This window comes from Canariomyces notabilis, assembly GCF_033297395.1.
Source record: "Canariomyces notabilis strain CBS 508.74 unplaced genomic scaffold N656scaffold_35, whole genome shotgun sequence".
NCBI lineage: Eukaryota > Fungi > Ascomycota > Sordariomycetes > Sordariales > Chaetomiaceae > Canariomyces > Canariomyces notabilis.
Genome location: NW_027041857.1, coordinates 94,009 through 117,804, shown reverse-complemented (window position 1 = coordinate 117,804; position 23,796 = coordinate 94,009). Strand labels below are relative to the sequence as shown.

The 23,796-nt window shown below is 57.0% G+C and overlaps 10 protein-coding genes across 10 annotated transcripts; 5 read left to right on the top strand and 5 right to left on the bottom strand.

Annotated features, from left to right (window-relative positions):
• Positions 1-17: 17 nt before the first annotated feature.
• N656DRAFT_784591 (UROD/MetE-like protein) lies at positions 18-2,024 on the bottom strand. Its single transcript, XM_064816206.1, has 3 exons — positions 1,775-2,024; positions 963-1,701; positions 18-901 (listed from the first exon to the last, which is right to left on the bottom strand). The coding sequence occupies exons 2-3, from the start codon at positions 1,597-1,599 to the stop codon at positions 333-335; spliced, it is 1,206 nt and encodes a 401-aa protein (XP_064665628.1). The 5' UTR covers positions 1,600-1,701; positions 1,775-2,024; the 3' UTR covers positions 18-332.
• Positions 2,025-2,529: 505 nt separating this feature from the next.
• Positions 2,530-6,531, bottom strand: N656DRAFT_718901 (glycoside hydrolase family 18 protein; the record flags this gene model as incomplete). Its single annotated transcript, XM_064812317.1, has 1 exon — positions 2,530-6,531. One exon carries the CDS (start codon positions 6,529-6,531, stop codon positions 2,530-2,532), a length of 4,002 nt encoding a protein of 1,333 aa, XP_064665627.1.
• A 1,017-nt stretch (positions 6,532-7,548) lies between these two features.
• Positions 7,549-9,563, top strand: N656DRAFT_832594 (carbohydrate-binding module family 50 protein; the record flags this gene model as incomplete). The annotated part of the gene is made up of 2 exons (XM_064818664.1): positions 7,549-9,313; positions 9,382-9,563. 2 exons carry the CDS (start codon positions 7,549-7,551, stop codon positions 9,447-9,449), a joined length of 1,833 nt encoding a protein of 610 aa, XP_064665626.1. The 3' UTR covers positions 9,450-9,563.
• A 325-nt stretch (positions 9,564-9,888) lies between these two features.
• Positions 9,889-10,908, bottom strand: N656DRAFT_802124 (uncharacterized protein; the record flags this gene model as incomplete). The annotated part of the gene is made up of 1 exon (XM_064818210.1): positions 9,889-10,908. One exon carries the CDS (start codon positions 10,906-10,908, stop codon positions 9,889-9,891), a length of 1,020 nt encoding a protein of 339 aa, XP_064665625.1.
• A 648-nt stretch (positions 10,909-11,556) lies between these two features.
• Positions 11,557-13,515, top strand: N656DRAFT_784588 (carbohydrate-binding module family 50 protein). Its single transcript, XM_064816205.1, has one exon. It carries the CDS (start codon positions 11,706-11,708, stop codon positions 13,272-13,274), a length of 1,569 nt encoding a protein of 522 aa, XP_064665624.1. The 5' UTR covers positions 11,557-11,705; the 3' UTR covers positions 13,275-13,515.
• Positions 13,516-14,749: 1,234 nt separating this feature from the next.
• On the top strand, positions 14,750-15,516 carry N656DRAFT_680162 (uncharacterized protein; the record flags this gene model as incomplete). The annotated part of the gene is made up of 2 exons (XM_064810542.1): positions 14,750-15,149; positions 15,218-15,516. Coding segments are annotated over 2 exons (699 nt in total), but the record flags the coding sequence as incomplete, so codon positions are not given.
• Positions 15,517-16,203: 687 nt separating this feature from the next.
• Positions 16,204-17,661, top strand: N656DRAFT_718779 (FAD/NAD(P)-binding domain-containing protein; the record flags this gene model as incomplete). Its single annotated transcript, XM_064812308.1, has 3 exons — positions 16,204-17,052; positions 17,138-17,470; positions 17,518-17,661. 3 exons carry the CDS (start codon positions 16,204-16,206, stop codon positions 17,659-17,661), a joined length of 1,326 nt encoding a protein of 441 aa, XP_064665622.1.
• Positions 17,662-17,954: 293 nt separating this feature from the next.
• On the bottom strand, positions 17,955-19,991 carry N656DRAFT_792774 (uncharacterized protein; the record flags this gene model as incomplete). Its single annotated transcript, XM_064817110.1, has 1 exon — positions 17,955-19,991. The coding sequence occupies one exon, from the start codon at positions 19,989-19,991 to the stop codon at positions 17,955-17,957; it is 2,037 nt and encodes a 678-aa protein (XP_064665621.1).
• Positions 19,992-20,544: 553 nt separating this feature from the next.
• Positions 20,545-21,134, bottom strand: N656DRAFT_772083 (uncharacterized protein; the record flags this gene model as incomplete). The annotated part of the gene is made up of 2 exons (XM_064813900.1): positions 20,545-20,822; positions 20,897-21,134. The coding sequence occupies 2 exons, from the start codon at positions 21,132-21,134 to the stop codon at positions 20,545-20,547; spliced, it is 516 nt and encodes a 171-aa protein (XP_064665620.1).
• A 676-nt stretch (positions 21,135-21,810) lies between these two features.
• N656DRAFT_718734 (MFS general substrate transporter) lies at positions 21,811-23,711 on the top strand (the record flags this gene model as incomplete). The annotated part of the gene is made up of 3 exons (XM_064812303.1): positions 21,811-22,016; positions 22,084-22,371; positions 22,457-23,711. 3 exons carry the CDS (start codon positions 21,811-21,813, stop codon positions 23,709-23,711), a joined length of 1,749 nt encoding a protein of 582 aa, XP_064665619.1.
• Positions 23,712-23,796: the final 85 nt, after the last annotated feature.

Genomic DNA, 23,796 nt, shown 5'->3' with positions numbered 1-23,796 from the left:
TGCTTTCACTCGTAGCATTCTGCATTGCGTTTACTGCTCGGAACACGGTTTTTCAAACAGCTTCGTTTACATAAATGTCACGGTACTTCTGATCTTTGTGCTGTTTCACATTCCCCTGGAAGTTGATATCCATTCACGCCGGCACCACTACTGCAGTATGTGCCTTATGCTATGTCCCTTGCGATGTTGAAGATGCATCAAACACCTCCCCGTCCTCTCCTTGTTCCCTAACGCCGATTTTCCCAAAATCAGAATGAACCACACACATGTTGCACATCCTTCTGTTTTCCAGCGCCGCCATCGACATGGATCCAATTCCTTAAGCCAGCGCCTCAAGGCTCCCCCCAAATCTCGTCAGCAATCTGCCTAACAAGTGCCAACTTCTTCTTCTCGTCCTCCTCACTCAGCGGGTACCCACTCTCATGAGTGCTAAATCCACACTGCGGGCTGATCGAAATCCGCTTGAGCGCCTCCTCTCTCGTCTGTCCACTACCCTCAGCCACAAAATCAGCGGCCTTGTATATCCGCTGCTTGACCTCCTCCTTGTCCTCCAGCTCGCGGACTTTAGTGCTAATAGCCCCGATGACGACGTTCTTGTTCTTGGGCAGGAACCGGAGCGGCTCGAACCCGCCCGCCCGCTCCGTGTCGTACTCGAGGTAGAAGGTGTTGACGTTGAGATCGGTGAAGAGCTTCTGCGCGATGATGTCGTAGGCGCCCTCGGCGAAATGACGCCCGCCAATGAAGTTGCCGCGGCAAAGATGCACGCCCGTGTGGAAATCGGCGGGGAGCTTGCTGATGCTGTCGTTGTACAGCTTGATGTAGGCGTCGAGCAGGTCGTCGACCGTGCCGATGTTGTCCGGGTCCGAGGACCAGCCTTGGCGGAACTTGTCGGAGCAGAAATCTGGAAGGGATGGAGTAAGTGTGTGGTCTACAGAAAGGGGTTGGTCCAGAGAAGCACTTACATGCCAGACCAGGATCATCAAACTGAACGTTACGCAGCCCGTGCTTGTACAGCTGGTCAAGCTCCTGTTGATAAACCTTGGCGACGTCTGCGAAGTACTCGGCATCGTTCGCATACGCCTCCTTGGTGTAGGCCCGGCCCTGCTTGTATCTCATATGAAACCAAGCCGGCGTGATCATGGTAAGCTTGATCTGACCCCAGTCCTCCTTCGGCACGAACTTCTGCACCAGCTTAAGCTCATGAAGATTCGACACGGAAGCCTCGGGGTTATGCCGCAGCTTGGAACCGGCAATAACAGAATCGCCAGGCATGACCTTCCTCTCCTTCTCGATCAAGCTCACAACGTCGGGGTGATAGAGCCGAAAGAGTGACTCGTCGGCGTCCTGCAGGCGGATCGTGCCCTCGAACTCATCCCACATGAGACCCCAGAAGCGCGTGCGGTTGTACTCGCCGCTGGTGACCGCCTTGAACCCGAGCTCCTGCTGCAGCTTGACCACGTGCCCAACTGCCTCTTCCTCTACTGCCGACAGTCCTGCCTCTTCAGGGGTGAGGTTCTTTTGGCGCATGGCCTCGCGCACGTCCAGCAGCCGCTGCGGCCGCAGGAGCGAGCCCATATGCTCAGCACGAAACGGCGGCATCGTGTCAGTGGGCTGTTACGGAGTGGGGAGAATGCGGGATGCTGGAGAGGGGGTGAATAAGTAAATTGGACGTTGAACGTAGATGGGATGTAGTAGTGAGAACTGCTTTCCGCGTCAGACCTTTACTCAAGTTGAAGTACCAGAGCTCTTGGGAAGAAAGGAATCGAGGGGCTACCTAATAAAGGAGGGGCACAAATATTTCAACTCCACCTTGATGATGGGCGGGGTTCTGTCTTCTTTCCCTCCAGCTCAAGAGCAAAAATGGAAGCCCCTGAAAAGATCATCATGTACTACAATTCGGTACCCACCAGAGCTGCAGCCACTCATGAAGGGCTTCTTATGGTTCGGCACTCCAAATATGGTCAAGCCCGGCTCGTTTTAGCGGCCTCGCTGCACTCAAAGTTGCAGCGAGTTCAAGTGGATCGACTGGAGACGTCAGGATCACGGCTTGAAAGGGCGGGGTATGCAGGTTGGACCAAACTTCTTTACTGTTTGGAACCGAGCCGGATTCCAAGTTTAGAGCCGACGGAACTGGAGTTTTCCCGTTGCGATACTTGGAGTTGTGGAGCAATAGATGGATGCCAACGGGTACTGAGTGTAGGTAGTTCCGCTGGCTAGACGCCCCTGAGCCCCTGAACCCCTTTCTTTCTAACAATACTAGTAGTCGCTCTCCTGCCCAGCACGAACAACACCAGGCGATTACCTACTGTAAGTATATTACATATACGAGTTGGACAGAAAGCAAAGCCTAATTGCAACAGCTGATTAATACCAACACCATCACCGCCCATTGATGTTGTTGTTGGTCAATCATTGGTCATTTGATCCAGAGCAATATCAAACTACTATTATTACATACGAAAATCCCAAGAGGCCTCGATTCCGCGCCCTCAACCAAGTCACCCCAATCATGAGCCCCTCAACCTAGTACTAGTATATTCCATAGAGCTTAGATCCACCGTCGACAACCGGATTGACCTCTGCTCTTGGAGCAACCAACAACATGTCCTGACCCCGGCGGATCCTGGCTGCAGACTCAAGGTTCGGGCAACCCGGGCTCCTGAAAATGCTCACCTCGTCATCATACAGCGACCACCTCCTGTTCAGGTCCACCCCAAACAGCGTCGGTGCAGTGATCCTCGCATACAGCTCATAGCCCGCCTCACTTGCCAAACACGCCTGAAAGTCCTGGGCGCCACCCACGGCTGCATCGCCATGTACCCTGAGGTACGTGTCAACGCCCAGCTCGGCCGCGGTGCTCGGCACCTCCCACTTGGGGTTGAACACGATGCCGAAAGACACCAGCGGGATCAGGTGCATCTCAATGATGCCCTCGGCCGTCACCTGCCAGTTGAACTTGATAGTCTCATTCCCCTGTTTGTTTGACGTCGCAAACGTGGGTGTGTCCGGCTCGTCCTTGTCGGGATCAATATGCGCCTCGTTATCGGCCGGGTAGCGCTGCGAATAATCCCACTTGGCCACGTCGAAATCGACGCGCGCATCCGCATCGACAGCCACCCTGCCCTCGACCGACGCGACCAGCTTGAACTCGGGCCCGATGGTCACGATGCCGGGGATCTTGAAGCTGGCCCCGAGCGGCGCGATGCCCAGGATCGTGTCCTCCATGTACGGCAGCCGCAGCTCGCCGTGGGCGTGGAACACGAGCGAGGCCTGGATCTCGCCCTTGTTGCGGAAGTTGATGTACGAGTGCCGAAACTCCTTCATGTTGGCCAGGTCTCCAATGAGCGTCAAGACCCCCGATGTCTGCACGTCGGCAGAAATGCGCGCGTGCACGTCGGCGGCGAACTCGCCCGTAGGACATGTGCGTTTTTCGTCCACGATCTTGTACACAAACGTCTTGCTCACGCGTTGGTCGAGCAGATCGACGTTCTTGTTGACTTTGGTCAGGCGGCTGACCCAGTCGGGCACATCGAGGCCGAACCAGCGTTCGTGAAGCTCATGCAGCTGGTCGTCGGGCGTGTGGCGTCTGTCGAGCCGGTACGAGTGGTCGAGGAAGCGCTTGTAGTCGCCCTTGTAGTCGCGCTGGACTATGTGGTGGACGTCTTGGCCGTCAGGGACGGTGCGGCGAAACTTGTTGTTGGAGCTGGAGCTCGGCGCGGCGGCCACGACATCATCCCAGTAGCCCTTGGCGTTGCTGTAGTCGATGCGGATCTTCATCTTGTTGTCGGCACGGCCTTGGAGGCGGTGGAAGCCATAGTCAAACGTGAGATTGAAGACTCGCGAGCTGGGGGGCACACGCCGCTTGAGATGAGGGGCCCGAGCCAGAACATCGTCTTCGTGGGCATCATGCATGGGCTCGACACTGACGACGAGGGCGTACTTTCCAGGCCCACAGTGAGAAGGCATGTCGACAACCGTGTCTTTGGCTCCGCCCAGGAACAGCCGGTCGCAGTTGTGGTCCTTTTCCTTTGTGCACACGATGCGCGCAGACTGGCGGCCCTCGTGCATGGTCTCGTCGCAGTCATACACGGCCCAGTCGGACCCGTCGCGGCGGTTCAGGCTGGCGTGCTGATCGGGGGGGCCCGACATGATGTGCCAGCCGAAGCTGCCGTCGTTGGGGTGGCTGCTGTCGGACTTGCCGTCGTAGTCGACGTCAATGTCGAACGTCTGCTCGTCTGTGTCCTCGATCTTGGTGTCGAACAGATGGTCCAGCGGAACGGGCAGATTCTTGTGCTTGACGCGGACCGAGTTCTTCTTGCAGCACAGGAGACGGCCGTGCTGGGCATCCTTGTTCTCGCCAAACTGGTAGAAGCCGTTTCGGGGCCACCGCTTGTCCTCGCAGTCCTCGCCGCCGCCGTAATCGTGACGCCCATAGTTGACCTCGTCGGATGAGCACTCGGCCGCGCAGTGCTTTTCGGGGTCCATGTCCGCCACCCAACGGCACTCGGGCTGGAGAGAAGCCTCGCAGCAAAGGACATCCCACGACTGGACTTCTGTCGTGACATCGCAGCCCCCGATCGCAATGCCCTTGAAGTTCTCGGTCAAGAGTGGCTGCATGCCGGACCGTGGGCAGCTAATCTCGCTGTCGCCGGGTGCCGTGCACGTGTTGCTCCAAGCGCAGACGTCTTCGTTGTACTCGTCGCAGCAATAGTCGGCCTCGGTGTACGAGCACATCTCGTCGTCGCCCTGATCGTTGACGAACCACTTGTCGCTCGCCACTTTCTGCTCGCCGTCCTCGCACTTGAGAGCGTTTCCGCGGCTCGGCGACGAGCCCACCGGCTTGTTGCCGCAGTAGATGCCGTTCTTGTTGGCGCGCCACTTGCAGTGCTGGGGGTCGGGGGCGCTGCCAAAGGGGCAGCAGAGCTTCTTGCGCGGGCTCGAACTGTCCCCCTCCTTCTCGCACCGTATGCTCGTCAGCTCAATGTGGCCGTTGGGACAGTCCTCGCCGCAGTCGGAAAAGGCGCACTTGTCGCCCAGCCGCGTCTCCCAAGGATCGACCTCGGACTGTACGCCGTTCCGCTCCTTGAACTTGCCCAGCCCGTCGGGCTGCAGCACGGCGTCCAGCAGCCGACCTGCCGTGTCTTGGGTCACGGCCCAGATGAACAGGCCGCGCAGCCCCTGCTCGTTGGCAAACTCAACCTTCGCTTTGATCGTGTTCTCGTCGTCGTACGAGACCCACTGGTCGTCGTCGTACCGAAAGTAGTTGACCGTCTCCTTCTCGTCTGTCACGACGGGGTTGTGCGACATCTTAAGGACGCGCTCAATGTCCTGGTAGCTCATGTAGCCGGCCTCGCCCGAACAGAAGCCCTTGTTGCCTGGTCCCGAGAAGCCGCAGCCGGGGCGGTCGCACGAGGGGTCCTCGAGAGTGTAGGTCCTCCCATAGAAGCCCAGTCCCAAGTTGACCTGGTTGGCCGGCACGCCGTTGCGCCAGAGAAGACTCAGCGCGTTCTTGATGACGGTCAAGTTGGTGTGTCCGTACACGTGCGGGCCGATCCAGTCGGACTGGTCATCCCAGCTCCCGAACAAGTCGTACGTCATGAGGTTGACAAAGTCGACGTGCTCCATCATGGCCCCAATCTCAAAATGGCGCAGGTACCAGTACGACGACGGTGCCGTGAACGAGATGCCCCAGCCCCGCGCGTTGTCCTTGAAGTAGGCGCGCGTCGCCTTGACCAGCTCGACGTAGTTTTTCCCGTCCTCCTTGTTGCCGCCGCGGTCGCCCGCGCCCGGGTACTCCCAGTCGTAGTCGACGCCGTCGAAGCCGTAGTACACCATAAACTTCTCCAGCTGCACCAAGAACTTCATGCGCTTCTCTGCCGTGCTGGCCAGGTCCGCCCACACGGCCTGCGTGTCGGTGCCGTTGTCGCTAAACGACCACCCGCCCAGCGCGATCCACACCTTGAGCCCCGGCGCGCGCTCCTTGAAGCCCGTCATGGCCAGGATGTTCTCGTCGGTCACGCCCTGCATCGGGTACACCTCGAACGAGTCCGGCTTGATGTAGCCAAACGACACAAACAAGTGCGTCACCGAGTCGATGTGCAGATCCTTGTACACGTCGCGGCCTGCACACCCCTCGCGCGTAAACGCCCATCCTTCCACGTACCCAATGACCAGGTCGCGCACGTCGGTCGTGTGCGGACTCGTCTTGGTCGGCTCGCCGCAGTTGCTCTGGCACCCGTCGCCGCAAAAGTCCTCGACGGTGCCGCAGTACCCGTGCTTGCTGCAGCACACGTGGATGGGGCATTCCTGGCCCGGTATCTCGGCGTGCGGGCCGCATTCGGCGCGCGAATCGCACTTTGAGGTGCACGCGGGCCCGCAGTGGTCGGCCTTGTCGAAGCCGCAGACGCCCGTGTCGCCGTTGCAGCACGCTTGGTTGGCGCAAGGGATATCCTTGGTGCAGGCGCCCTCGGGCAGGCCGTTGCCAGAGTCTTGGCGGATGCCGAGGAGGGCCGGGATGGGCGTTATGCCCATGGCATTGCCATCGATATGGCGGAATGCCGTGATAGAGAGGGGGAGAAAGAGGATTGTTGTTAGGAGAAGACGGGAAAGGAGGGCAAGTATGGGAGCCATAATGCTGGCTTCAGGCGTGTTGCAGTGGTGCCTTGGTTCTCTTTCCCTCTACAAGAGAATGTGAGAAAGAGAGAAGGACGGGGAGAACGAAAGACGAGACATGTATGGAGCAGATGGTGAGAACTGCCGCTGCCCTTCCATCTTCTTTCTTTTCCAAGTAGTATGTCGTCCGGCTGAGAGCGTTACTTACTAGTAGGGTTCCATGATGGAATTGGAAGGTGTGATAGTATTACTGGTACCTTTTTTTTTTTTTTTTTTTCTTTCATTGATGGAGAAAATCGTCCGCTGACTGAACCGGGGGTTCCAGTCGGATTGACAGCTCGGACTCCAGGTTCCAGCCAGCCGGTCCCATGTAGGTGGAATCCACTGCATGCAGGAACCATGATAACATTTGGACTGTACAGTAGTACCACTGAATACTCGGTTGCGATGGTGAATTCACCCTGGTGGTCCCTGCTGGTCACTCATTATCCACTAGTACTTAGTATTCCATAACGGGCAAGATGACTGGACCGTCTCGGACTGTAAGGATTGGCTACTAGTAGCTGCTCCATACCAGGGTTCCAAATCGCATTTTGGTAGAGTAGCGTCAGACTCGGACTTGATCAAATCAACCAAGTTATTGTAAACCGCCTAGTGATTTAGGGGTACTAGTGCTGACTGGATTTGGAGGAAGGTTGCATTTTTCGATAGTAGATAGGGGCATACTATGCAACCCCTATCCTGTTTTGCCGGACGCCCGGGGGTTTGCCCATTATCGGCGTGTAAGTGCCCGAAGGGGGATGGATCTCTCCCACATGAAAGTCAACGTCCTGCTTGCCGTCGTCGCCGTCAGTGAGTATCCCTCGTCACTGTCGTTGGCATTTGTCGTCGCTCGTTCTGCTTTCTCTACCTTTTGGTAGAGTGTGGGATTGCATGATGCTGTCCGCTCTCCCTCTGCTGGCCCTGCTCTTCGCAGGGCACGCATACGCTCAAACCGTCAACTTCATGAACATCACTGCGCCCTACCAAAACTTCACCACCACCTGCATCGGCATCCTGAACCAAGCCGTGGCCTGCGATTCAAAGATCAAGCTCGCCGGCAGAGCAGGGGCCTTTGAATCAGACGCCACCCTGGCGAGCGTGTGCACCGCGTCCTGCACAAACGCCCTCACCATCTGGGCCCGACGAGTTTCCCAAGTTTGCAGCACGTCTCGATACTCGACGGATGGCAAGACCTCTGTGCTGGCCACCTTTCTCGCCCAGGGCATCGTGGAGACGTACTCGGCCCTTTGCCTCCAGGACAAGCAGGGCAAGTTCTGCCACGCCGTCGTCCGCGACGCCTTCAACTCGGCAGATTCAGGGACGGCGACAACTATAGCACCCAGCATCGCCTGCAACACGTGCGTCGCCTCCATCCTGAGCACCCAGGCTCAGATGCCAATCGGCTACGGCCAGACCCAGCTCCGGAACCAGTATAGCTCCCTGACGTCCAGCTGCAAGCTCTCGTCCATGGCGCTCACCTCGCTCGCCACCACCACTACCTGGGCGACGAGCCTGCCCGCCACCCCTACGCCCTCGTGCGCGGGGCAAACCTACACCGTCCGGGCCGGCGACAACTGCCGCACCGTATCCTTCAGCCGCGGCATCAGCACCGTCTCCCTCCTGACGGCCAACAACCTGCGGGCCTACTGCGCCAACTTCCCCCAGCCCGGCGGCACCCTCTGCATCCCCACGGCCCGCGTGTGCAAGCCCTACCAGCTCAAAGCCGACCTCTCTGACACATGCCACTCCATCGCCCGCGCCGCCGGCATCACCTGGACCCAGCTCGTCAGCTGGAACCCCGAACTCGGCGAATACTGCGAAGCCCTGCCCGCCCTTGCTGCCGGTGCCGGCCCCGTTCTCTGCATCTCCCAGCCCGGCGGCGGCTGGACCAATCCCTCTCCGGACCCCTCCACCTCCACCACGACCTCGTACTCTGAAACCTACTTCACCCTCACGCCCACCCCCTTCCCCGCCAAAGCATCCACATCCCTCCCCACAACCGCCGTGACCACAACCACCACCGCCATCGCCACCACCGCATTATTCCCCATGGCCGGCTACGTCGAGCCCTTTGCCAACGGCTCCATCCTCGACTGCCACCTGCACCGACCACCACCCGTACGACTCAACGGCTCGCTGACCGACTCGTACCTCTGCGCCGACTACGCCGCCTTTTACGGCATCACGCTCGCCCAGCTGCTGGAATGGAACCCTTCCCTCCTCGAACAACAGACTAGCGGCGGATCAGGATGCTACCTCTGGCCCGGCGAAAAGTACTGCGCGCAGCGAGACAACAGCACGGGGCTCGCGCCGGGCATGACGGGCGCGTGTGTTGATATGCGTGTTGCTGAGAGCGGTGCGAGGGGTGAGTGTGAGGGGTTTCTAGCGTGGTATGGCCTGGCGGATGCGAAGGGGAGGGAGGCGTTTGGCGAGTGGAATCCCAGCGTGCATGTGGGCGGGGATTGTGCTGGTTTCAGGCCGGGCAGGACCTATTGTGTTGCGGTGCGCGGGTTCAGGGCCAAGGGGACGTTTAAGGATTGTTCGAGGTGGCATTTGTTGCAGAGGGAGGATTTGGCGGGTGGTTGTGGCGCGGTGGAAGCGAGGTATGGATTGACGCATGGTCGGTTTGTGGCGTGGAATCCCGTGTTGGGGAATGATTGTGAGTTTTTGACCCCTTTTTTGGATTTTTTTGTTGTCTTATTTGTGCTGACGTGCTATCCGTTTTAGGTTCGGGACTTCGAGTTGGGTATGAGTACTGCGTGGGAACGCCCCTCCTTCCCGGCACGGGCGGATAAGCTTATAATTACCTGGTAAGAAGGGAGTTGTCGGCGGCGTATTCTGTTCAAGAGTTAATAGAAAGTTAGAAACCACCGAAGAATTGGGTGTATTCATTGTAGGCGGTTTGAAGTTGAAGCCTTGAAGGAGGGGTTGTCTGAGTGAAGACGGGAAGAGCCAAGCCCCAGTCACAGTGCCCCAAATAAATACAGCTGAGGTTTCTTCAAGGTTCCTCTCCCACTCAACAGAGAACCAACAGCCATCTAGGTTAGTACTATCTGCAAGGAGTAGATGGTTGTTTAGGTCACGTATCACATTCGCAGAGTCATCAATTCACATACTCATGTTAACATAGTGACCTGCAGCAAAACTATTCAAATTCCATACTAAAGGGGTCAAGGCAATCTTTATCCTAGAAAATACTACTGGTAATCTCACGATTATTTGCCTCCGAGGCAGCTAAAACAACGAATAAGAATCCGAAAATGGGTCTGCTGGCATCGACGACAGCGAGTCCAGCCCACTGCTGTCGCAAATCGCCCGCTTCTCCAACCCGTCGTCGCGCGATGCAACCTTAATAAGCCTCGACGACACCTTGTCGCCCGTGGAGCTGTCGACAATGTTGAACTCATAGGCGTCGTCCATGTTGTTGTAGTCGACCACGTAGAACTTGGTGACAACCCCCCTTCGCCACAGTATCTCGAGCGCAGGCCGCTCCTTGTTCTTCCAAATGTTCTCGCCGCGTGTGCCGTCGACATATTGCCTCATGTTATCGGGCGACTGGGTGATGATGACCACCTCGCCCGAGCACGACTGGGCAATGGCCTCGGACATGTTTTCAAAGTAGACAATGTGCGGGGGCACGTTGTTGATCTTGGGCAGGGAGACAATCGAGTTGAGCCAGCCGGGCTCAAAGATGCCGTAAAAGTCGCGGTACTGGAGCTCAGCTGCCTCCATGGCCTTGTTGGGCCACATGTGCCAGATACTGATTTTCCCCTTGCGGCACGCCCAGTCGGACGCGCCCTTGCTGAGGTATTTCGGTTCAGGCGCGGTGAGCGAGCTGGTGTAAAAGACGCACTTGTCGTGCAGCGTGTCGGCCCTGTCCTTGCGCATGTACGTCTTCATCTTCTCCGTCGTCAGGCTGTCGAGCAGTGCGCGTCCCTCCAACGCCAGGTCCTCGATCGAGGGGCAGTAGAAGCATCCGGGGACGTAAGAGAGAGGGCCGTAGGGTGTTCCATCGGGGTTTCTGTTATCGGGTTCGTCGGCGCGGCCGTAGAGCATCATGTTGGCGACAGAGGCGTTCATGGCGTGGACCTGTGCATGCATGTGGCGACGAGCAGCCATACCGGCGTGACCTCGGGGGACCAGCGGGCCGTAGACATGTTCGCCGATGGCATTTGGCTGAGATGATGCAGCTCCCAGCGCGAGACAAGAAAGAAGCGCCCAGTAGAGGGCCGAGAACGTCATGATGGCCGCCATGGGATGATGGTGTTCGCTGCAGCCCCTATCCTCTGGGCGGACGAGTTGGTGTGCTCGGGTTGACCTCACAGTAGGTATGGTCACCTGGTATGGCGTGGATAGCCTGTGCTCTTCACATAAAGATGATCACTGCCAATACGTCTTTTGTTTTCGCGCCCATCTTTCCTGAGCAAGGGGCTAAACTCACCCCCTCTGTGGTTCGGGCGATTGGAATGATGTTGCGTTCGTCAAGATCCGAGTATTATGGTTCATAATTTCCCGCATCGCCCGAGATCAAAATGTCGCGTCACGCGTGCCATCAAAATGTATGAGTGCGAGCAAGTGCGAGCGTCGTGTTGAAGGATTTCAATAGTATCTAGGGCGATGGACCGCTGACACTCTCCTTAAAAGATGCAGAGTCGTACTGCTAAGAATTAGTGCCGACTAAGCAATAATATATGCTCGGACTCCGGGTGGATCTCGGTGCCAAAACGGCACAGTGATGTATTGTACCGGCTTAGCAATACCGTAGACTCCATGAAGTTCGTGGCAACGGACCGGACCAAAGCCCTGGAACGGTCTGGTGCCGATGAGAGTGAGCTCCAGCGGTCAATGAGTCTTCTTCTGAGAGCCTGGAGCAGCACTTGGATCCTCGTATCGGCAGGACAGGCGCAAATGAGTCCGGCAACTCAACATGTACCTATAATAGGCGCCTTGTGTAAGACACTGGCCAATCTATCATGGTTCCAGCCACTCGGTGTCGGAGGTTCAACACTGAATTGCCCTGGCTTTTTTTCGCATAAACCGTGACCGCCATCATGAAGTCACTTCACATCGGCCTTGGCTGTGCCCTTCTTGCCAGTGGTGCCCTGTCCCAGTTCCTCGAACCGCCTCCCACCACCGCAGACCCCAACACACTTCCCGAATGCACCTGGTGGCATGTTGCCGTCGCCGGCGACACTTGTGAGGAGCTGAGCGCCGCCTGGGGGCTCACAGTAGCCACACTCACCAAGTGGAATCCTTCGCTCGCCAGCGGTTGCAACTTTGTCGTGGGCAACTCATACTGCATCGAGAAGAACTATGGTCTTCCTGATCCCGAACCCACAACAAGCACATCGGCGGCGCCGCCCACCACTACTGGGAATGGCGTGGCAACGCCCAAGCCCATCAGTGACGGCATGACCACCACCTGCAACAAATTTCACTTGGTTGTCAAGGGCGACGGCTGCGCCTCTATCCTTCAGAAGTATGGCATTAGCTTCGACCAGCTGTTTGTCTGGAACCCTGCTATTGGGAGCAACTGTGAGATGCTCCAGCTGGGTGTGAACTACTGCGTGGGTTTGATCGGAGGGACACCCGTCACTTCGACGCCACCAACCATCACCACGCCCACCAACGGTGTTGTGACGCCCACACCAATCCCGGACGACACGGTCAAGAACTGCAACAAGTTCCACCTCGTCGTCAAGGGGGATGGCTGCACGGCCATCACTACGCAGTACGGCATCAGCTTCGCCCAATTCTATGCCTGGAATCCAGCCGTCGGGAGCAACTGCGAGCTGCTCCAGCTGGGCGTCAACTACTGCGTGGGCTTGATCGGGGGCTCGCCCATCACCTCGGCACCACCGACCATCACTACCCCCGCCAACGGCATCGTCACCCCTTCGCCGATCCAGGACAACATGACCACGAACTGCAACAAGTTTCATCTCGTCGTCAAGGGCGAGGGGTGCAGCAGCATCGGGACCTTGTATGGTATTTCCTTTGCGCAGCTCTTCAGCTGGAACCCGGCCATCGGCAGCAACTGCGAGACGCTGCAGCTCGGCACGCACGTCTGCGTCGGCGTCATCGGCGGCGCCACCACTACCACAACCCCGGGGCCTTCGCCGACAACATCCAGGCCGGGCAACGGCATCGTCACCCCGACACCCATCCGGGAAGGAACCACGCCCAACTGTACCCAATTCCACTTTGTTGTCAAGGGTGATGGCTGTGCATCCATCCAGCAGAAGTATGGCATTAGCTTCGACCAGCTGTTCGCCTGGAACCCTGCGGTGGGCTCCAACTGTGAGGGCCTGTGGCTTGATACGTATGTCTGTGTGAAAGCCACGGGCGGGCCAACTGCGCCGCCGACCATGACAACGAGGACAACCAGCACGTCGACTACTAGTACTCGCGGAAATGGAGTCGCGACTCCGACGCCGACGCAGCCGGGCATGGTGACCAACTGCAAAACCTTCCACAAGGTCGTGAAGGGTGATGGGTGCCAGGCGATAGCGGATCGGTACAAGATCACCTTGGCCAACTTTAAGAAGTGGAATACTGCCGTGGGGACGAACTGTGAGTTGATGTGGTTGGATGCGTATGTTTGTGTTGGGGTGCTTTAGAGTTTAGATGATGAGTTCTTGGAACAAGGGGAAGGAGCGTGGGACGGTGGGAGAAAGAGCGGCATGCAAATTCCAGGATTTCTAGTCTCTGTAGTAATGGAGTTCCAACTTCCATCTCTTGAAGCATAATATAACGCACCTTCCTTATCCATTTCTGAAACCAATTCTCCGGGTTTCCCGCCAACTACCGGTAGTAGCGTTGGGAATTGAAATTCGCCAATCCCGGGATTTCCGGCGTCGCCATTGAAACGACAAGGTTGAAATAATGTTGGTCAGAAAGAAGGCGTCTCAAGACGTAGTGGTACCTTCAGATAAGCACCTACGCTAAGACGAAGTGTCGATGTTCCGATTTGAGTTTGTCCTTTTTTGGGTTTGAGTTATCAGATGATCTGATCTGTGAAAGTCATGCCGATCTCGGACAATAACCCCTGCAAGTGGAACTTTAAAGCGGCGTGGGCCCCACCCCAATGCGGATCAGATAACGTTAACTTTTAGAGTTGGTTGCCTGCAAGTCGGTTGGCCGAGGTTTGCGATGGAACCGGACGGACTGGCTCGAACTGGTTGGATCGCGCTCGCATGCATGCAACACTCCTGTAATCCCGTCAGAAGCGAATACGATCAACCGTCCTCGCGTGGTGCCAACAACGCCGGATGCCGTGGGAATGAGTGGAGAACAGGAGAAATCGACAAGCGGGGTGGATAAGACGACTGTATACGTCGTAGAGGTACGTACTTGCACCTTCCTAAGCACCGGATTATAGCATTTTACTTCTTAAGTAGGAACATATCTTACTTCGGTACCATACCTGGTAGCTTTTACAGCGCGCTTATAACACTCTATCGGACGATTTAGCGTACCAGGGAGGGTGGCATTTCTTGCACCCTCGACATTTTACCCGACATGGCCAGCTGCACTCTGCATACCCAACCTCGTAAGACCCGGCCGCCGAGCGAGGGGTGTTGATTGTCTCAAGGAGGAAGACCCTACCTACGCTAGGCATTTGCGGAGTTACTCCCCGAATGGGACCTCACTGGCACGTGGCTATCGATAGTACATACTGGGTCTGTTCATGCACACCCTGCCCCTCCTCGTTACATGTAGGCAACGGACTCGAATGGCACCGCTGGTCCCGAGTTAAGGGTAAGGTAGCGGAGCAAGAGGATCACACAGCGATTTCATGTTGGGTCCAAGACTCCAAGACTCAATAGCTCCGTCTCGAACCCGAGTCCGTCCCGAGTCCCCACTCCCGAGGGAAACCAAATAGAAGACATTCAGAGACCACTGGAGGGTTACCATTGCCATATTTTCTTTCAATCCTCACTCATTACTCGCTACCTGGTAAACCCTCAAGCAGCGTACCTTCAACTTACCAAGGCTACTGTCCTCAATATCACCACACAGCAAGCAACCGCTCAACCGTCACCGAACTTCTTCCATAACACTCGTTCCCCAGTCCAATCACTCAACCGCCAAAATGGTACACGCCGTCCTTCCCGCCCTAATCCCGGACATCCGGAAAGTCTACAACGTCTACTTTGGAGCATTCGGCAACGACGGCATGGGGGAGATCATGCTTCAGATCCTTTTCCCCAACGGCATCGACTCGGAGCAGTTCCGTGAGGCGCACGCGGCCGGCACGCTGAGCTGGTGGCACCAGAGCGATACCCAGTACACGTACAAGTGCGTCGACATGGACACGGGCGAGATTGTGGGCATGGCCCTCATCGATATCTATATCAAGCACCGGTCGGAGGAGGAAAGAAAGAATGGTGGTGTGCCGTGGTTGGAGGGGGAGCAGCGGGAGAGGGCTGAGAAGGTGCTTAATCCGCTGTGGGAGATGAGGGAGCGGTTGTTTGGTGGGCAGCCGTATATTTGTGAGCCTCCCTCCTGTGCCGCCCGGTCTAGCATTGCGATTGCTAACGCTGACTCTTTCACCCCCAAGACGCACATGTCATTGGCGTACTCCCCGAGCACCAAGGCAAAAAAGCGGGTGCGGCCATGGCATCCATGGGTATCGACCTCTGCGACCGCACCGGCCTGCCCATGTACTTTGAGGCCTCACCTACATCGGTGGGCCTCTATGAGAAGATGGGCTACGAGAGGCTCAACGAGACGATTGTCCACAAAGCAGAGCTGTTGGGCACCAGGGAAGACGTGACGGTGCCGCTCATGGTCCGTATGCCCAAGATGGCAGGCGGCATGAGCTTCTACGAGTGGAAGGAGAAAGGGTATCCCCGCTTCGCTGAGATCAAGAAACCCAGTAACCCCGGCCCAGCGGCCGAGGCAAAGAGGGAACCTCGGGTCCCGAGCTGGGGTGAACTCTTCAGAATTTTGTTGGCAAAACTCGGCTTGGGGAGATTTTTGTCTAGGGAAACCTAGATTTCCCCTTTTGCCTTTCCCTTTTCCTCTCGCGGATTTGTATACCACAAAGCAGATATTCTGGTAAATTACCTAATGATTAAATCCCCTTGAACCGCTGCCTCGGCTGATTTTGCCTGTTTAGGTCTGGTCATGAAGGATGATTCCACTCGCGAGAGAATTTGCTCCGAGATGCCAAGACTCGGTTCGTTATCAGATCAGAATGCATTAGCGCGGCAGGGAACTTCTGCATGTGTCTCGTGAACCCCTTGCCAAAGCACCCCTGGCCGGTCAGGGGCGTGTACGGAGTAATTGAGGTCTGGTCCAGATGGTCCCCTGAAGCCCAACATGGCCCCCACTGCTATGCGGCCTCGGCCTGTCCGGCATATTCGTCGCTTGTCGGATTCGGAGTCGGGCTTGGAACAATACCTCTCAATGCTGCTTTAGATGGGAATGCCTAGCATGAGCTGCATGACCAACAGTTGATCATTGGAGCTTGACTTCCACCTTCCACCTTCCATCCTTCCATTCTTCTTGTCCGCCATCATCGTCGACGATATAATCCCAAACATGGTCCTCAAGCGCATCAAAAAAGCCGTCCTCTTCACCCGGCTATTCGGCTATGTCCTCCGCCTCTACGTCTCCTTCCTCGGCCGCACGGTATCAGTCCGGTTAGCAGGCCTGACCACCCGCACCTCAAGCCCACCCGTCGACCCATCCGAAGTCAAGAACATTGTCGTCGTAGGCGCTGCGTTTGCAGGCTACTTCGCCGCGCGCACTCTAGCCTGGTCTCTGCCCCGGGATGGCAGGTACAGGGTGGTCGTGATCGAACCCAACAGCCACTTCAACTTCACATGGGTGTTGCCCCGGTTCTGTGTGGTCGAGGGCCACGAGCACAAGGCCTTCATCCCGTACACGCCCGACTTCTTTGCCAAGGGCCCCAAGGGCATGGTGAGGTGGATCAGGGATCGGGTGGTGTCGGTTCGGCGGGAAAGTGTGGTCTTGCGGAGTGGTGAGGAGGTGCCCTATGAGTATCTCATCATAGCCACAGGGTCCACGGTGGCGGACGGGCTCCCGTCACGCGTCGGGGTTGAGGATAAGGAGGGAGGGGTGGAGCTGCTCAGAGCTATGCAGGCTCGTATCAAGGGTGCAGACCATGTTGTTGTTGCCGGCGGTGGTGCGGCTGGTGTTGAGCTGGCCACGGATGCGAAGAACCAGTATCCGGACAAATGCATTACTCTGGTGCACTCACGGGGGGCAGTCATGCATCGCTTTGGGCCGGGTCTACAGAAAGCGGCCATGGACGCCCTGCAGACGTTAGGGGTTGACGTGATCCTGAACGAGAAGGCGGACCCGACGAGCGCTGACGGCAAGTTCATCACACTCAGCTCAGGGAGGAAGATCGAGTGTGACTGCTTTGTAGGATTTCTCTGTACCCTCCACCTCTGGGAACACTTAACTGACACTGACCGGCAAATGGCGGCAGATCAACTGCACGGGACAGAAACCGGCATCAGGTCTCATTACGGAGCTAGCACCCGAGGCTATCTCCCCATCGGGCCACATCCGTGTCAAGCCCACCCTCCAGATCGACGCCGACTTCCCCAACATCTATGTCTGTGGCGACGTGGCAGACACCAAGGCGCCGAACCCCAATTCGCGGATAGCCGCACGTCAGGCCGAGATTGCTGCGGACAACGTGGTGCTTGCTGTCAGGGGGAAGAAGCCGAGGTACACGTACAAGACGCAGTGGGGGGACGGTGTGATTAAACTGACTTTGGGGCTGGTAAGTACATGCACCCTGATGGGATGGCGTTTGCTCACTGAGAGCCTGCATGTGCGGCTTGATTATGACTTTATGAGCTGACTGGGGGAATCGAATAGGAACGGTCCGTCACTCAGTTCTGGGATGGCGAGGAGGAGCTGCTGTTTCATGGCAAGGAGACTGACCTTGCCCTGATGTGTGACGGGGCGTGGACCTCGGTCGCGGCGAAGCCGTTTGAGGATACGGGTGTGTACTCTGGGTGAGGTTGTTTACAGCCCTGGAAAATAGGGGTTGACCCAAAAAATGGTTGTTGTGTGCCTACCACGCCATGATAGGTACGCGTCTCAACAAATGTACTCCATGGATAAGGGGAAATAAGAGGCAGTTATCGTCAGCGTCTCCTAGCAAGACCTAGAAACCTCAAAGAACTAGTCTATTCCCATTGCTAGTACACCTAAGTACCTTAGGTAGTCATCATGTTCAGCGTCTTCCCGTCTGCGGGGCAACCACAAGGTTGACTTGTTGACCCCAACAAATATCCATGCATTCCATGCAACTAGTCCAGTAGAGTGGTATTAAACAGGCGATTGCCCGTGTCAGTCGAGCCAGTACCCGTAAACTTATTCCCTGAGAGACGGAGGGCGATCAAGCTCAAGTTTCTGTCGCGCTCCAGCATATCGCCAAGGGCATTGCCAGGCAAGACTGACTGTTTCTGAACAACACCAGCAACAACCACGATGCAAATTCGTGGGTCAAGGCCGCGGATGTGCCGCACAAACTTGGCCACAGTCGTGCCATTGTTCACAACCGAGTCCACGAGCACCACAGTCCGCTGGCCCGCCAAGTGTTTATCAGCCTTCAAGTCCTCCGGCTGATGGGCATGAACAAACATGGCAAGCGGCAACACATCGTTTACTCCCTCAGCCATGGGTGCCCCGCCACGCATCAGCGCCACGATGGTGGTTACCCTCTCAAAGAGAACCCGGTGGCCGGTGGTCGGTTTCCCCTGAACATGCGGAATATTATACTCTTCGACCCCGAGGAAGTCAGCCAGGAACTCGGTTGCCAGGTACCACCCCACACGACGGTGGGCGTCTCTCAGCGCTGGGCCCTGAACAGCCGCATTGCGGGTGGCCGTGGCGAGGATCTTGGCTCCGTTGCATTCAGTTGCGTGCATCACCACACGACGACGCTCTCGGATCAGCGAGTAACGGAATTGAGGATCCGAGAGCTGCAACAATGGAAGTCTCTGCTTGTCCAGTCGGGGAGTTACATTCTGCGGAAGCAGCACCTGGTGCGCGCAGAGCCCGTGCTTGTCGACGGCGTCTGACAGGAGAGCGTCCATGGTCTTGCTCCGGGCTTGCTCCTCTCCCACCACAACGATCGCTTTGTGAGCTTCCTGCAGCATGGGTAGGTCAAGTGGCCCGTCGCCAAACACCCACGTGTAGAGATTGTACTTGGACTTCAAGAGTCTGACAACCTCAGCCTTGACATCCGCCGTTACGACAAACCCGTCGGCGAGGCGTCCTCCACCAACAACCCTCACTTTGCTCAAACCTTCTCTGGCCAAGACAAGCTCCCAAACCCGGCGCAGCCCGCAGGTCACAACCACGGCAGCGACATGGTCATGCTCCCCGACGTGCTTGAGCATGGACACCATCTCCGGGTACAAGCGTACCGAGGATGCAATCCGCTCGCAGATGGCATTGTAATTCTGTTCATCGGCCTGTTCCTCGTACAAGAGCGTGGCCTGCCTGAAGGCAGTATAAGAATACCTCAACGGACCACCAAAGAGGGCTTTCAAAGGGTTGGATTCCTTATAAACAGCCTTCCAAAACGCCGCCCCCGTGTCGTCAGGAGCCAGGGTCCGGTCTGCGTCCAAGACCAGCACCGTCTGGAGCTTCTCCACCTCATAATGACTGGTGAGAATGGTATCCAACCTGGTCTTCGTCCACGAGAGATTGGACTCTTCCGTGTGACAGCGGAAATCAGCCAGCATCGCCGCCGCTCTGACCGACAAGACCACCGGGTTGCATGTGGACAGCGATGCGAAGAGGATACCCTTCTCGGCGCAGACACGTCGTAGTTCGGTCTTTTCGGCCAGCTGCCATTTGTGCAGGTGTTCGACTGACACGGGCGGGCGGGCGCGGGCGGAATCCTTTTGTCTGCGGTCGAAGATGACCTGGAGGGGTATGTCCAGGTAGAGGATGTGCGTGTACGTGGCCGCGTCGGCATCCGTGAACACTACCTCCCCGGCTGGGTCCGCTTCGTTGGGCCAGAACATGAAGTGGCCGGCAACAACAGCAGTTTGATATTGGCCGGATTGGCCAGGTTGGTTGTCATTTGCAATGCTCTCCATGGCCCGGCGACGCCACATTTCCTTGGTTTGGGGATCGGCTTGTTGGAATTCTTCAAGGCCGCCTGGGACCAGCGAGGCAATCACTTCTGACCCTTCGTGGAACGAGTAGAGGTCTTTGTTGAGCTTGTTTCGCAGCTGGTTGAGCAAGAAAGACTTGCCGCAGCCGGAGACACCGTAGATGCCGATTACCACGCGTTTTGGATTGGGGTCTGAAGGTTCTTCGGACGGCGACATTATGACGAGGTGTTTGGTTCTGTCTCAGTGGCGATTGAAACAGAGTATGGGCTGATAAAGGTTGTGTAGGAGGTGGTAGACACTGATCTGTTAGGGACCAGGTTTTTCCCCCTTCTTTAATCCTTTCTTGTCTGTACTCATCCAGTGCCCACCCACCGCCAACGACAAACAAACAGTGCGCTGCGGGCCTCAGTGCTGCGGCTCTGCCGGCCAGCCTTGTCCGGAATAAGGAGGCATCGGTGTCCTGCATAGGGGTAACACAAGTTCGGAGGCCTACAGCCCCTGAGTGGTGTGAAAAGGGGGTTTGCACACCGCCAGTGCAGTCAAAGGCATCAGGCAAGAGATTCTGCTTGCGGGTAGACGGTTTGGATTGAGTCACCCTGGCGGTTTGCCGGCTTAGCAGAGAGAGAGATGTGCCAAAGGGGAGTGCCAACGTGCTTGCATGGGAAGCTCATTCAGTCCGTCCTTGTAACAGAATTGCTTCCATATATGCCTCATATATACAAAGCCCATCCTCTCTATGTGGTACCCTCCAGTGCCCCCAAGTGCCACCTTACACGTTGGCAGCGGCGACGAGAGCCACCAACGGGCCCATGAAGGCAATCACCTGGGCACTGCGGCCTCCCGCGTTTGACCCCGGAGTAGCAGTCCCGGTGGAGGTCGGAGAGCTTGTAGGAGATGTCGTGCTGTCGCCATTGGTAGAGGTCGTCGTAGCTGCACCCGTGCTTTGACCGGCAGCAGCAGAGGTACCAGTGCTTGCGGCGGCCGAAGTGCTCGATGCGCGTGCCACCACAACCTCGCACATGTGAGCGGCGGCAGGGAGAACCTCTCCTATTGGAGTCTCCTCGTTAGATTCAGGAGAACACGAACGCTGAATAACAACACTTGAACATTGAGATGCGTACCAACGCTAACATCATTCCCGCACGCCTGGAGCACGCAGGCGACAGCACTGTCATAGATGGCCCGGTAGTTGTCTGCAATGCAGAAGCATTCAAGGTCCGATGTCCCGGTGCACGTGGTGGCGTCGGCAATGGCCGTCGTCAGACAGTCGATGGAGCATGCCGGCAGATAGTCGCTGATGGACTCGTTCTGCGCGCTCACGAGGGCTGCGGCGGCGAGAAGGGCGGGGAGGTATCTCATCTTGACCGTAGATGGTAGGGAACAAAATGAGGTTCAAACTTCTCGGCTTGGTTGGGCGGTAAGCTCGAAGGGTCTCGTCTCGTTGCAACCCTGGAGTCAACTCTACTACTTCCGGCAAGATCTGTCACTGGACGAGTAAAAGTCTGCCCGGCCAGCCAACAATATACGTTCAGGAACTGAACCTGCTCCTGCCGAGGCATCGTGTCATTTATACAACCACACCACCCCAACTTCAGGGGGTGTCACTTCTTCTGCCCCTGTCAACCGTTCCAACAGACCCCGCCGATCTCGCTTCGCTCAAAGTTGGCCAACTGCGGATCCGCTGGAGAAGCGATCTCAATAGTTTTAGCTTGGCATGCACGAGATTTTTTATCAGATCATCTGATATCGGCAGCTTGGACGACGCTAGGGGTTTTCCACACACCCTCCATCTTCGTTTGCCACATCCAGCTTCTTTCCCGTTCCTGGACTGGGGTGAGAAGGTCCAGTCCGGTGCTGTGCGGTGTTTAGCCCCCTGCAGTCCGAGCACGCCGAAGCTCCCCGATGGATGCAACCTAGAGATTGGATTCAGGCCAAGCCCTGTGAGGTCTGGTCCAACTTTGTTAGCCGTCCATCTCTTCTCTCTTCTTGTTGTGTGTCGTTTGTCAGATGTTGAGCGGAAGCAAGACCATCAGCCATGCAGTCCCTCCAAACAACAGGGCAATTCAACGACGCCAATTCTCCAAAAGATGCCCGACCTGAACCTCTGGCCAAGGAGGCACCTCAGGCTGCAGATCTCGAAAAGACGGCATCCGTCTCGAGCGACGCACAAGCCGGCGTCCAAAACATCGAAGCAGCCACCTCTGTCTGGACAAAATGGCATCTGGTAGCCGCATATGGAATGTAGGACTAGCCATCACCCTCCCCGTCCCGAATCGTGATGAGAATGTTCTAATTATGACCGCGCCAGAATATGGCTCATCTACTTCATCACCTCCCTCGAAGAGGTCGTCGTCCGCGCATACTCGCCCTTCATCACCAGCAGTTTCTCAATGCACAGCCTGACGGCGGCCACCAACATATTTGCTCCCATCATTGCCGGTCTGGCGAAGCTTCCGCTGGCCAAGATCCTGGATCTATGGGGCCGGCCGCAGGGCTTGACGCTTATGCTGGTCATTTGGGCGCTGGGGTTCATCATGATGGCGAGCTGCAATGGTGTTGAGACGTTTGCTGCGGCCCAGGTCTTTTCCCTCGTCGGGTATGTCACCAGATCTGAACCCCAGGGCCGGGTTGGATGCACCAGGTTATGTCTTCCCGGAGTTGTGATGCTAACTGCCCGATAGAGCCCAAGGCGTGAGCTACTGCCTAACCGTCTTCATCGCCGACACATCCAGCCTCAAGAACCGCGGTCTTGCTCTATCCTGGGCCACCTCGCCGTACATCGCCACAACCTGGATAGGCGGCCCAATGTCCGACGCCTTCCTCCGAGTCGGAGGTGCGGGATGGCGCTGGGGTCTGGGCATCTTTGCGATCCTGACACCAGCCGTGGTGGCCCCCCTGATCCTCCTCTTCCTCTGGAACCAGCACAGAGCGAAGAAACTCGGCGTCGTCGCACGCCAAACCCATCCCTTCACCCTTGCCACGGCAAAGCAGCTCGCCATCGAATTCGACCTGCTCGGCATCGTGCTGCTGGCAGCCGGCATGGCCATGTTCCTCCTGCCCATGAGTATCTGGTCGTACCAAGCCCAGCAGTGGCGGTCCCCGCTGATCATCTGCCTCATCGTCTTTGGCGGCCTGCTCATCATTGCCTTTGCACTCTACGAGCACTTCCTGGCCCCGGTCAATTTCGTGCCGACGCGCCTACTTGCCGACCGCAACGTACTGCTGTCCGGGATGATGCTGTTGCTTGTCTTCTTCAACGCAGCCGTATGGGGCAGCTACTTCACGTCCATGCTCATGGTCGCGTTCAACCAGTCCATCACCACCACAACCTACATCAGCAACATCTACCGCGTGGGGTCTTGCTTCTCGGCGCTGGTGATTGGCTTCCTGATCCGCTGGACGCGGCGGTTCAAGTGGGTAGCCCTGTACTTCGCGGTGCCCCTGATGATGCTGGGCGTCGGGCTCATGATCCACTTCCGGCATCCGGACTCGGGCATCGGCTACATAGTCATGACGCAGATCTTCATTGCCTTTGCCGGCGGCCCGATTGTTATCTGCGGCGAGCTGGCCATGATGTCGACGGTCACCCACCAGGAGATTGCAGCCATCCTGGCCATTCTGGACCTGTTTGGCAGCGTTGGCACTGCCGTTGGCTCGACCGTCTCGGCGGCCATCTGGACAGGCTCGTTCCCCGCCGCTCTGCGCCGCCATCTGCCCCCCGGCTCGCCGGTCGAGACCATCTACAGCAGCATCTACTCCCAGCTTGGCTACGTCGTGGGCAGCCCAATCCGGAAGGGTATCGCGCTCGCCTATGCTGATGCACAATGGTATATGTTGGTTACGAGTGTGTGTCTCTTAGGCGGCGCCTTGGTGTGCGTCGTCTTCTGGAGAGACGTCAAGCTCAATGACAAGCAAGTCAAGGGCCTGGTGATGTAAAGGGGAACGCGCAAATCTGGCGGATTTGCTGGGAACGTGACTCATGATATCGCCTAAAGTTTCTTCATCTTATCATTGATCAATG